The sequence below is a fragment of the Talpa europaea genome (assembly GCF_964194135.1).
Source record: "Talpa europaea genome assembly, chromosome: 5".
NCBI classification, from domain to species: domain Eukaryota; kingdom Metazoa; phylum Chordata; class Mammalia; order Eulipotyphla; family Talpidae; genus Talpa; species Talpa europaea.
In genome coordinates, this window is record NC_140071.1 from 83,164,473 (window position 1) to 83,177,200 (window position 12,728).

A 12,728-nucleotide genomic window follows, 5' to 3' on the forward strand; every position below is an offset into this window, starting at 1 on the left:
CTCTGTTTCTTTCTGAACTCATTTGGGAGAGCAAAGATGGAAAAATCTAATTCCTTTTCAAATCACATAATTTATTTTTCTTCCTTTTTCTTAAAGAGATCATTTTCTCCTTCTCCTAGGACAAGATATTTAATGAGCTTCTTACATCTGATGCACCTCATCTTCTGCAAGCTTTGGACACATATTTAGGGAAAAAAGAGTGGCTTGTCGGGAACTCTGTGAGTATGTTTTACATCTTGAGAAATACAAGCAAATAGACAAGATGGTGGATTAGAGAAGCTGGGCTCCACTTTTCCCTTAAAATTAACTATTTATGCAATAATATTAGCTCAAATAAAGACCTAGACGTTGCACTGACCGAGCCCCAGGACTTTCCCATGGAGAAATCAAAACTAAGGTTGGTGGATGCTGATGGGAAGGAGTGGGATGACGCAAAGTGGAGCATGACTGGGAGGGTAGATAACCTAGCCAGCAGAATGGGCTGGAGTTCAGCCATGTGAGTCATGTCAGGACAACCTGGGGCACTGTGAAATTCCCTGGAGGAATTTTGCTCATGTGTGGGCACAGGTCCAACCACAGGGCAGTGGGAACTCTGTGGGTGCAACCTGACCTGGGACATTGGAAATTCATCTTCTGGTGCAGAAATGGATACTCCACCCTATCTCCCAGCCAGAAGAGAGCAATGTGACACCAGGCTGGGCTTCATTGCAGAGAAAAGGACTTGTAAGATACCTCATGAATCCCTAGGAAAATGACAAATGGCACACAGATTTTGTAGCCCCACAGATACAGGATGGCAGTGGTGGGTACTGGCATTCAATTCATAACCAGACAAAGTGGCACACACCACACGTGGGTTCCAAGCTATGTGCCTTCCAAGCCCAACATGGTCTGGTGTAGTGAGCCTTGTAATCCAGAACTTGCTCCCACACTAACAAACTAAAGCTTTACAGACCACAGTAGAAAGGAGCAGCAGGTGTGGTAAAAAGTTAGAACAACTAAAAGGCTGAACACAGCTTCATGTGAGGAGAAAGGAGAGGAGGTAGAGGTCTTAATACTTAAGACTTAGTCTTAAGTATTAGATCTCTTCAAACTGAGATCTAATACTTAAGCCCCAGTTGCCCCTCCTGCCCCCACCTTACTAAGGTAAACAGATGAAAATAAACCTCTAAAACTAAACCAACCACATATACACACAGAAGCAAACAAGGAAATAATCATGCCTAAGAAACAAGGAACATCTGAACACAAGATGGAAAGGAAAAATGAGAAGAGCAGAAGTTTTGAGAAAAATATATAGAATATAAAAATGGAGTATCTACCAGACAAAGACTTCAAAACAGCAATATTGAAAATCCTAAATGATATATTGTAAGGTCAAAAGCTGATAGGCAGGTCCAAGATCTTAAAAAGGACCTCCAGGAACAAAGGTTTTTTTTTTTTTTACCAAAGACATAGAAAATGTTAAAAGATCACAAAAAATGACTCTGAATGATATGCAGAAGAATATAGAAAGTACTGTATATAGAATCAAACAGGCAGAAGAATTTCAGAAGTAGAAGACTCAAATGAATAAACCACCAAATTAGAGAGAAAAACAAGAAAATGGAAAAATGAGGGAATTGTACAAGAAATATCAGACTTACGTAGAAAACTTAGGAGTAGTTGGTATCCCCATAAGATGAAGACAGAAAGAATACCCTAATTTTTAAATAAAATAATTAAAATGTAAAAAGTCTAAATTATCAAAAATCAAAGATAAAGAAAAAATATTTTAATATACATATATATTTTTATATCATTGTTCATTTTTGTACAATGTTTGATTTCTCCTCTCAGGAGTTGTCCCTGTAGAATTCCCACCACCAAGTCACCTGTGAACCATCACCAGTCTCTTGTGCTCTTCCCTCTTCTGTTTTAATCCCTCTCTCTTCCACAACTGCTGAATGTCTCCAATTTATAGTTGCCTATTAGTTTTTTCTTTTTTCTCCCCCCCGCCCCAATCATTATTTGGGTCCTATATGTAAAACCATTGGTATTTTTCTTTTTCCTTCTGACCTTCTTCACTGAGAATAATCCCTTTCAGCTCCATCCATGTTGCTGCTAATGGCATGAGTTTATCTATTTTGATTGCTGAATAGTATTCCATTGTGTATATATACCACATCTACTTGATCTGGTCATCTACTTTTGGGTATTCAGATTGTTTCCATATCTTACCTACTGTAAATAGTGCTGCATTAAACATAGGAGGGCATGTTTCCTTTTGAGTTAATGTTTTTGAGTCCTTTGGGTAGATTCCTAGGAGTGGAATTGCTGGATCATTTGGTAGCTCCATTTTTAGTAATTTGAGAAACCCCACACAGCTTTCCATAGTGGTTGGACCAGTTTGCATTCCCACCAGCAGTGTAAGAGGGTTCCTTTTTCTCCACATCCACTCCAGCATTTGTTGTTGCCAGTTTTTTTTTTTTTTTTAATATGTGCCATTTTCACTGTTTTGAGGTGGTATCTCAATGTGGTTTTGATTTGCATTTTCCTGATTATAAGGGATGTTGCACATTTTTTCATATACCTGTTGACCATGTGCATTTCCTCAGATAAAGAAAGAAAAAATTTATAAGCAGCAAGGAAAAAACAGGTTACAGAGTCACCAGAAATTAGATTTTCCTCGACTTCTGTTGAAGGCAAGAAGAGATTGGAAGGAAATGTTCACAATCCAAAAGGATAAGGATAAGAATTGCCAGCCAAAAATATTCTATCCTACAAAACTATCATTCAGATATGAAGGTAAATTAAAAGGCTTCCCAGCACCTCCCTGGTGGTGCAGGGGGTTAAGGAGCAACCTATGAGGCTGTCTGCAGCCACTGCAGCAGGAGTTTGATCCCCGGCCAGGGAGCTACCCACATGGCACAGTAGACGTTTCCTGTCTTGCCTGCTCCTCCCCTCAGCAGTGTATTTCAGTTTATCCACCTGTTCTGTCCCCCACTCTTTCTTTGGTGAATCTTCTCACTCCCCCACATCTCTGGCCTATACCCCAGTTCCTGTATGCATAAATAAATAAATCCTAAATAAAATAAGAAAAGAAACAAAAGCTAACAGAATTTATCATCACCAATCTTATCCTACAAGAAATGTTGAAGAGTTATTTTCTGAGAAAAAAATGAAACACAAAATTCTGAACAAAATGATAATAGGAGTAAAAAAACAGAAGCAATGGCCAGAATATTACAAGCCAACAACAAAAAAACTAAAAGGGAGGAAGAAATGGACATAACCTGAATAGTTTAATATCTGAGAGCTGACACCAGCTCATAAAGACATAAGACATAGCAATTTAAGCTATGGTAATCCCCATGGTAGCCACAGAACAGAGGCCCACAGATGAAGAAAGAAATCCAGAAAGAACAGAGAGAAACAAAAGAAAAAAGAAACAACAGATAAAGAAAACAATTGAATATTTTTAAAAAAGTATGATTGATAATACAATTTATATCAATAATTGCCCTAAATGTAAATAGTCTGAATTCACCAATTAAAGGACATAGACTATAGTGGATGAAAAAGTTCAGCTGTCTATACTTTGCGTGTGAGAGATCCATTTAAAACCAAAGGAAAATAAACTAAAAGGTTAGAGCAAGGTAATACATGCCAAAAATCCAGAAAGAAAAGCAGGAACTGCTATTCTAATGTAAGATAACCTAGACTATTAACTGAAAAAGGTAATCAGGACAATGATGGACAGTCTATAATGATCAAGGGAAAAAGATGATATAACTGTTATTCATATGTATGAAGCTAATGTAGTTGTGCCAGGTTATATGAAGATACTGATAACAGACCTAAATGTCATATCAACAAAAATACAATTATTGTTGGAGACCTCAACACATGACTATATGAAGGGATAATTCACCCAGACAGAAAATTAATAAAGCAGTAAAGGCCTTACAGGAAGTGTTGAATCACATGAATTTAATGGACACTTACAGAGGTTTCCATTCCAAAAGAGATGAATAAACTTTCTTTTTCAATACACAGGGAAAATTCTCAAGAATAGATCATATCTCAAGGATAGATACTGGGAAATAAAAGATGTCTCAGCAAATATATTAAAGTATTAATTATATCAAGAATCTTCACAGATCACATGCTATAAAGCTAGAAATTAACCACAGAAAGAATCCTGAAATAAACCAAAAGAATGTGCAGATGAAACAAAATGCTTCTGAAAAAACTCCTGGGTCAAATAAGAAATCAAAGAAGAATTCAAAAAAAAAAACTTGAGACTAATTAAAGTAGAGAGATAAGTTACCAGACTCTAAGGGCAGTTCATGTGGGAAAGTAAGCTACCTAGTTCTGCAGCTGACATTCAGAAAAAATGAAAAATTATAAAACAAGACAAAAAACTAAAGCATATAAAAATCAGTAGAAGGAAAGAAATAATAAAAAAAAATTGAGCAGACATAAATGAAACAGAAAAAAATAAGACAGTTCAAAGGATCAGAGAAACCAAGGATCAATTCTTTGAAATATAAAACAGAATTGAAAGGCCTCTAGCTAGGTTTGCAAAGAAAAGAAGAGAGAAAACCCAAATAAACAGAATCAGAAATAAGAGACAAAATTACAACAGATCATTTAAAAATACATAGGATCATAAGATCCTGTTATGAATGTCTCTATGCATACAAACTGGACAAGCAAGAAGAAATTGACAAATTTTTAAACTGATGAATTTCCCAAGACAAAATCAAAATGAAATAGATAGCTTAAACAGTCGAATCAAAAGTACAGAAATGGAAAGAGTAATAAAATTCTCCCTAAGAAAGCACAAATAAACAGTATCACAAATAAAAGAGGAGAAATCACAATGGACACAGCAGAAATCAAAAGAATAATCAGAAACTACTAGGAACAGTTATATGGAAACAAGTTCAACAATTGAGAGGAGATGGACAAATTCCTACAACTCTACAATCACCCAAAGCTAGATAAAGAAGAAGTAGAACACCGAAACAGACCAATTTCAAGCAGCAAAATTGAAATGGTAATCAAAAACCTCCCCAAAAACAAAAGCCCAGGACCTGATGGATTTACAAATGAATTCTACCAAATGTTCAGAGACGAATTAGTGCCTATCCTTCACAAACTCTTCCAAAAAATTGAGAAGGAAGGAATAATACCAAACACATTCTATGAAGCCAACATTACACTAATACCAAAACCGAACAAGGACAACACAAAAAAAGAAAACTACAGGCCAATCTCCCTAATGAACACTGATGCAAAAATCCTCAATAAAATTTTAGCTATCAGAATCCAACAATGTATCTATAAGATAATTCACCATGACCAAGTAGGATTCATTCCAGGGAGACAAGGATGGTTCAACATCCGAAAATCAATCAATGTTATCCAACACATCAACAAAAAAGAAATATAAAAACCATATGATGGTATCAGTAGATGCCAAGAAAGCTTTTGACAAAGTGCAACACCCATTCATGATAAAAGCACTTGAAATTCTTGGGATACAAAGAACATACCTCAACATTATAAAGGCCATCTATGACAAGCCAACAGCCAGTATCATTCTCAATGGTGAAAAGCTGGAAGCATTTCCATTAAGATCTGAAACACGACAAGGATGTCCACACTCACCACTGCTTTTCATTATAATACTGGAAGTCCTAGCCAGAGCAATTAGACAAGAGAAAGACATACAAGGAATCCAAATAGGAAAAGAAGAAGTCAAACTATCACTATTTGCAGATGATATGATAATATATATAGAGAACCCCAAAAACTCCACAGAAAAACTAATTCAACTCATCAATCAGTTCAGTAAAGTGGCAGGATACAAAATCAACACACAAAAATCAGTAGAATTCCTATACACAAACAATAAATCTGAAGAAGAAGAAATAAAAAATCCATCCCTTTTATTATCAAAACAAAAAAAATCAAATACTTGGGAATAAATCTAACAAAAGAGGTAAAGGACCTATACAAAGAAAACTATAAAACACTGTTAAAAGAAATAGAAAAAGAGACAAAGAAATGGAAAGACATCCCCTGCTCATGGATTGGAAGAATAAACATTATTAAAATGGCCATCCTACCAAAAGCAATATACAGATTCAGTGCTATTTCAATAAAAATTTCAATGTCATTCTTCAAAAAAATAGAACAATTATTGATGAAATTCATATGGAATCACCAAAAACCCCGAATAGCCAAAGCTCTTCTGAAAAAAATAGAAGGGAATGGAGGCATCACATGCCCAGACGTCAAACTATACTACAAAGCCATAATCATCAAAACTGCATGGTACTGGAACAAGAACAGACACACAGATCAATGGAATCCAATAGAAAATCCAGAAATAAACCTACAGATTTATGGTCAACTCATCTTTGACAAAGGAGCAATGACTATGCATTGGAGCAAAGAAAGTTTGTTCAATAAATGGTGCTGGGAAAACTGGGTCGCTACATGCAAAAGAATGAAGCTTGACTACTACCTCACACCATGCACAAAAATCAACTCAAAATGGATTAAAGAACTAGACATAAGACCTGAAACCATGAAATACATAGAAGGAAATATAGGCGAAACACTACATGATATGCACATCAAAGACATCTTTACAGACACATCACCCAAAGCAGTGACAATCGAGGCAAAGATCAACAACTGGGACTACATCCAATTAAAGAGCTTCTTCACAGCAAAAGAGACAATAACCAAAGCAGAGTGAAACCCCACCTACTGGGAGCACATTTTTGCACACCACACTAATGATAAAGGACTGATCACAAAAATCTACAAAGAGCTGAGGAGACTCAACAAAAACAAAGAGAATAATCCAGTCAAAAAAATGGGCAGAAGAGCTAAAAAGAAACTTCTCTGAATAGGAAATGCACATGGCCAACAGGCATATAAAACAATGTTCAACATCATTTGTAATCAGAGAAATGAAAATCAAAACTACAATGAGATACCATCTTACACCAGTGAGAATGGCACATATTAAAAAAACTAGCAACAACAAATGTTGGTGAGGTTGTGGAGAAAAAGGAACTCTCCTGCACTGTTGGTGGGAGCGCAAACTGGTCCAACCACTATGGAAAGCTGTGTGGAGATTTCTGGACCTACTAAACAGAGCTTCCATATGATCCAGCAATTCCACTCCTAGGTATTTACCCAAAGGACACAGAAACATCAATTCCAAAGAGCATCTGCACCCCTATTTTTATAGCAGCACTATTTACAATAGCTAAGCTTTGGAAACAACCCAAATGCCCCAAAATAGACTGGATCAAGAAGATGTGGTACACATACACCATGGAACATCAGCATTCAAAAAAGATAAACACATGCAATTTGCAACAACATGGATGGAGCTGGAAGGGATCATGCTCAGCGAAATAAGCCAGAAAGAAAAATAAAAATAACGGATGGTCTCACTCATAGCAGGAATCTAGAAAACTTAAATAAGGGACCAGGAAAAATAATAATTATAAGAAAGAAAGTATCAAAATCAACAAACAGCTATGAACCAGAGACACTGTATGGGGGTGGGGGGCGGGGAAAGGAGTTATTGGGGTAAAAATAAGGGGGTTGTAATTGTATGGGGAATATAAAAATAAAATTTAAATAAAATAAAATAATAATAATAAAATAAATATCTTGGTATAAAACTGAAAAAAAAAAGTCTCCCTAAAAACAAAAGCCCAGGACCGGATGATTTCTCCAGTCAATTCTACCAAACCTTTATGAAGAAGCCTATTTTACTCACATTCTTCTAAAAAATCAAAGAGGGAGGCAAACTCCCCAGCACATTCTAAGAAGCCAAGATTCCTGATACTACAACCAAAGACAATACAAAGAAAGAAAATATCTCCAGTGAATATACATGCAAAAATCCTCACCCAAATCTTAGCAAACTGAATACAGCATGATATGAAAGGAATCATCCACCATGACAAGCAGTTTTCATCCTAGGGTTGCAATGCTGGTTTTACATATACATTTCAAAAATGCCAGTCATCACTCAAAAAAAGGAAGATTAAAAACCATGTGATCATCTCAATAGATGGTGAAAAGCATTAAACAAGATTCAACATCCAATAAGTCAGCAAAATGGAAAAAATGAAACTTATTTAAATATCATAAAAGTCATAAATGACAAACTACAGCCAACATCATACTCAATGGTGAAAAACTGAAAATTCCACTAAGATCCAGACAAGATAGGATGTTCACGATCATCACTATTGTTCCACTGGAAGTTCTAGCTGAAGCATTAAGAAAAAAAAATCCCAATTGGAAAGTGGAAGTGAAATTGTCATTATTCAGTGATATTCTTAGAGAACCCAAAGACTCTACCCAAAAATTAATTAACTAATAAATAAATACAGTCAAATAGCAGGATACAAAATCGATCCACAAAAATCAGTTGCATTTCTATTTGCAAATAACATATTATGAGAAAGGGAAGTAAGGAATACTATTCCATTTATAGTCAGTCCAACAAGCATGAAATACCAAGGAGTAAACTTCACAAGATTAGGGATTTATATACTGAAAACTATATAACTCTGTCACAGGAAATAAAACACAAAGAAATGGAAAGATAGTCCCTGGAAATAATATCATTAAAATGGACATATAATCAAAAGCAATTTATAGATTCAATGCAATACTTATTAATACCAGTGCCTTTTTTGAAGGAAATGGGACAATTATAAAATTTATATGGAACCACAAAAAGCCCTGAAGAACTAAAACAATCTTGAGAAAAGAAGTAAAATAGAGGCATCACATTTTCTGATTTCAACATCAACAGTAATCAAAACAGTATGGTACTGGAACGAGAACAGAAACTCAGATCAATGGACTAGACTAGAAAGTCCAGAGATAAACCCACACAAATATGGACAGTTAATTTTTGACACAGGAGTTACAGCCATATAATGGAGAAAAGACAGTCTTTTTAAAAACGGTCATGAGAATCATTATAGACACTTAAAAAGAAATGAAATTAGATAAATACTTAACTCCGTACACAAAAATTAATTCAAAATGGATTAAAGAACCAAAACCATAAAGGACTTGAAAGAAACATAGAGAAAACACTCCAGGGCATCTAACACAAAGATATTTTTGGGATGAGAGCAGAAATAAACCAGTGGGACCACATTATACTAAAAACTTTTGTACCTCAAACGAAACCATCACACACCTAAAAGGGCAACCTGAAGAATGGGAAAGAATGTTTGCACAGCAAGCTCTGACAAGGGGTTAATCAGCAAAATTTACAATGTTTTTATACAATCCAACAACAAAAAACAATCCAATCAAAAAACTGACCAGTGTACTCTATAGAAACTTTTCTAAAGAAGACATTCAGGTGGCCTCCAGCTATGTGAAAAATTGTTCCATGTCACTTAATAGATGAGAAATGCAAATTAAAACAGATGAATGAATCTAAAAGATGTGGTATGTATACACAATGGAATACTACTTAGTGATTAAAAAAAACAGATAAACTGTCATTTGCAGCAGCATGGATGGAGCTTTTGCTATATGAAATAAGTCAGGAGGAAAAAGATAGATACAGCATGGTTTCTCTTGTATGTGGAAACCAAACAAAGCATTAGACAAAGACAAAGCTTAAAAACTGACCATAGTCTGAGGTACTCAGGAGGTGAGGAAGGAATAAAACCAACTGGGGGGAGAACATCATGGATTATGGGTGGGAGAACTACAGTGACCACACCTGAGAGGAGAAATCATATACTATCTAAAATAAATAATGATGAAAGGAAAAGTTACTTCATTTAAAAGAAAACTAATTTAAGTTTAAAAAAAATAAGATGCCATCTAACTACTGTGAGAATGGCCCATATGTAAAAGAATGGATTCAACAATTTAACAGTTGTTGAGTGAGTTTGTGGTGAAAAGGAAATTCTCATCCGCTGTTGATGCGAAAGCAAGTTGGAGCAATCTCTTTGGGAAAATATATGGAGATTTCTTAAGAAAATAAAAATGGAAATTCCATGTAATCAGGCAATACCTCTATTAGATATTTATCCTAAAAATATGAAACCTCTAATACAGAAAGATTTATGTATGTCTATGTACATAGCAACAGTGTCCAAACTGCCAAGTCATGAAATCAAACTAAGTGCCCTTCAACAGATGAATGGGGAAAGAAATTATGGAATACAATACTACACAAAATTGAAAATGATGAAATAGTTGCTTTTGGGGCAAAATGGATGGACCACGTGGTATTGTGTTAAGTGTAGTAAGTCAGAAAGTGAAGGGGTACCTTTCTTTGGTGGAGACTGCTTGAAGCTGGCAGAGGACTCCCAGAGGAGCCAGAGGTGAGCTGGGAAGTTTGCCCACCCCAGGCCCCTTCTGGCCTGCAGTCCGAGCCCAGAGGGGAGTGGCACCCACCACCAGGGCAGACCGGGCATTCAGGGGAGCGCATCCCCAGCATCGCCATTTTGGAGCAGGGTCCTTTCTTTGGTGGAGACAGTTTGAAACCAGCAGAAGGCTCCCAGAGGAGCTAGAGGTGAGCTGGGAGGCTCGCCCATGCCAGGCCCCTTCTGGCCTGCAGTCCGAGCCCAGAGGGGAGCGGCACCCACCACTGGGGCAGACCGGGCATGCAGGGGAGCGAGTTCCCGCATTGGAATTTGGAGCAGGGACCTTTCTTTGGTGGAGACTGTTTGAAACTGCAGAAGGCTCCCTGAGGAGCCAGAGGTGAGCTGGGAGGATAGCCCACGTCAGGCCCCTTCTGGCCTGCAGTCCGAGCCCAGAGGGGAGCAGCACCCACCACCGCCGGGGCAGACGTGGCATGCAGGGGAGCTCGTCCCCCACATCGGCATTTTAGAACAGGGACCTTTCCTCAGTAAAGACTGCTTGAAACTGGCAGAAGGCTCCCAGAGGAGCCAGAGGTGAGCTGGGAAGTTTGCCCAAGATGCTGGCCAATACCAGCAATACAGTGTAACAATGCATACAGAAAATTAGAAAACAGACAGTAGGGAGTAGAAAAACCACACACAACCCAGTAACTCCTCAGGAAAAAAGCACACAAAAAAAGAAAACCACCCCCCAAATTGTAATAACAGTTACTTGGAAGAACTTCTGAGCCTTCCAGAAAGAGAATTTAAAATTGCCATGATCAAAAAACTGACAGAAGTCATAAAGGAAAACAATGATAAGGGAAAAATAATCAATGATCAGAAGAATGAAATTGAGTCCCTAAAGAGGGAAGTAAAAGAAATGCAGGAGATCAAAGAATTAATGGAGGCGCTAAACTCTGGGAAAAGCAATGAAAGCAGAATAGATGAAATGGAAGAACGAATAAGTACTTTTGAAGACACAGAAATAAAAAGAACCAAAACAGAAAAGGAAAGAGAAGTACGAAGGAAAAAGAACGAAGAAAGACTTCGGGAACTATCCGACTCCATGGGAAAAGGAAATATAAGAGTTATAGGAATCCCAGAAGGATAGGAGAAAGATGTAGGAACAGAGAAAATATTCAAGGAAATAATTGAAGAGAACTTCCCAAACGTGAAAAAGGAGCTGAAAATTAATATACAAGAAGCAAGAAGAACACCAAACTTCCATGACAAAAGGGAAAATACAACAAGACACATAATAGTAAAGCTCCCAAGAATCCAAGACAAGGAAAAAATAATGAAGCTGACAAGAGGGAAGAAACAGATTACATTAAAGGAAAACCAATCAGGCTGACATCAGACTTCTCCGAAGAAACACTATGGGCAAGGAGAGAGTGGAGGGACATAGTCAACAGACTCCAAGAAAACAGATGCCAACCAAGAATACTCTATCCGGCAAACTTCTCCTTCCTCTATGAAGAAAGAAAAAGGACCTTCCCAAACAAACAGAAACTCTGGAATTTCATTACGACTAAACTCCAAAATACTACAAGGAGTCCTAAAGCCAGAACCTCAGAGGGATGAATAAAAACAAAAGAAGGCCAAAAAAAAAAGTTATTAAAAGAATAAATAAATAAAATCAAAGGAAAGACAAACACAATGGCAAATACAGATGCTAACATATCAATACTAACTCTAAATGTAAATGGACTAAACTCTTCAATAAAAAGACACAGAGTCGCAGGCTGGATTAAGAAACAAAACCCAACCTTTTGCTGTCTCCAGGAAACATATTTAGCTAAAAAAGATAAAACTTGACTCAAAGTTAAAGGATGGAAAACAATCCTACAAGCAAATGGAGCAAAAAAGAAAGCAGGAACAGCTATACCTATATCAGATAAAACAGATTTCAAACTCAAAAAGATAAAAAGATACCCCAACGATCACTACATTATGATCAAGGGGACAATACTTCAAGAAGAAATAACACTCATTAACATATAGTCACCAAATGAAGTAGCACCAAAATATATAAGACAGCTATTGTCATCTCTGAAAACAGGCATCAGAGAAAACACATACGTAGTGGGAAACATCAACATACCACTATCAACAATGAATACATCAACGAGACAAAAAATAAGTAAAGAAACTAAAGCTCTAAATACGGACCTACAGCGCTTGTCTTAACAGACATCTATAGAACACTAAACCCAAAAAAAATCTGAGTACACATTTTTCTCAAGCGCACACGGATCATTCTCCAGGATCGATCAAATACTGGGACACAAGACAAACAACAGATACCTGAAGATT

General features: G+C 36.8%; 1 protein-coding gene across 1 annotated transcript in view; it reads left to right on the plus strand.

Annotated features, from left to right (window-relative positions):
• The window catches only part of HPGDS (hematopoietic prostaglandin D synthase), a gene marked incomplete at both ends in the record, with an annotated part of 54,835 nt that overhangs the window by 33,587 nt on the left and 8,520 nt on the right, over positions 1-12,728 (plus strand). Inside the window, one exon of the mRNA XM_084234067.1 lies at positions 120-218. Coding sequence (XP_084090193.1) covers positions 120-218 — 99 coding nt within the window. The remainder of the gene's footprint in view (positions 1-119; positions 219-12,728) is intronic.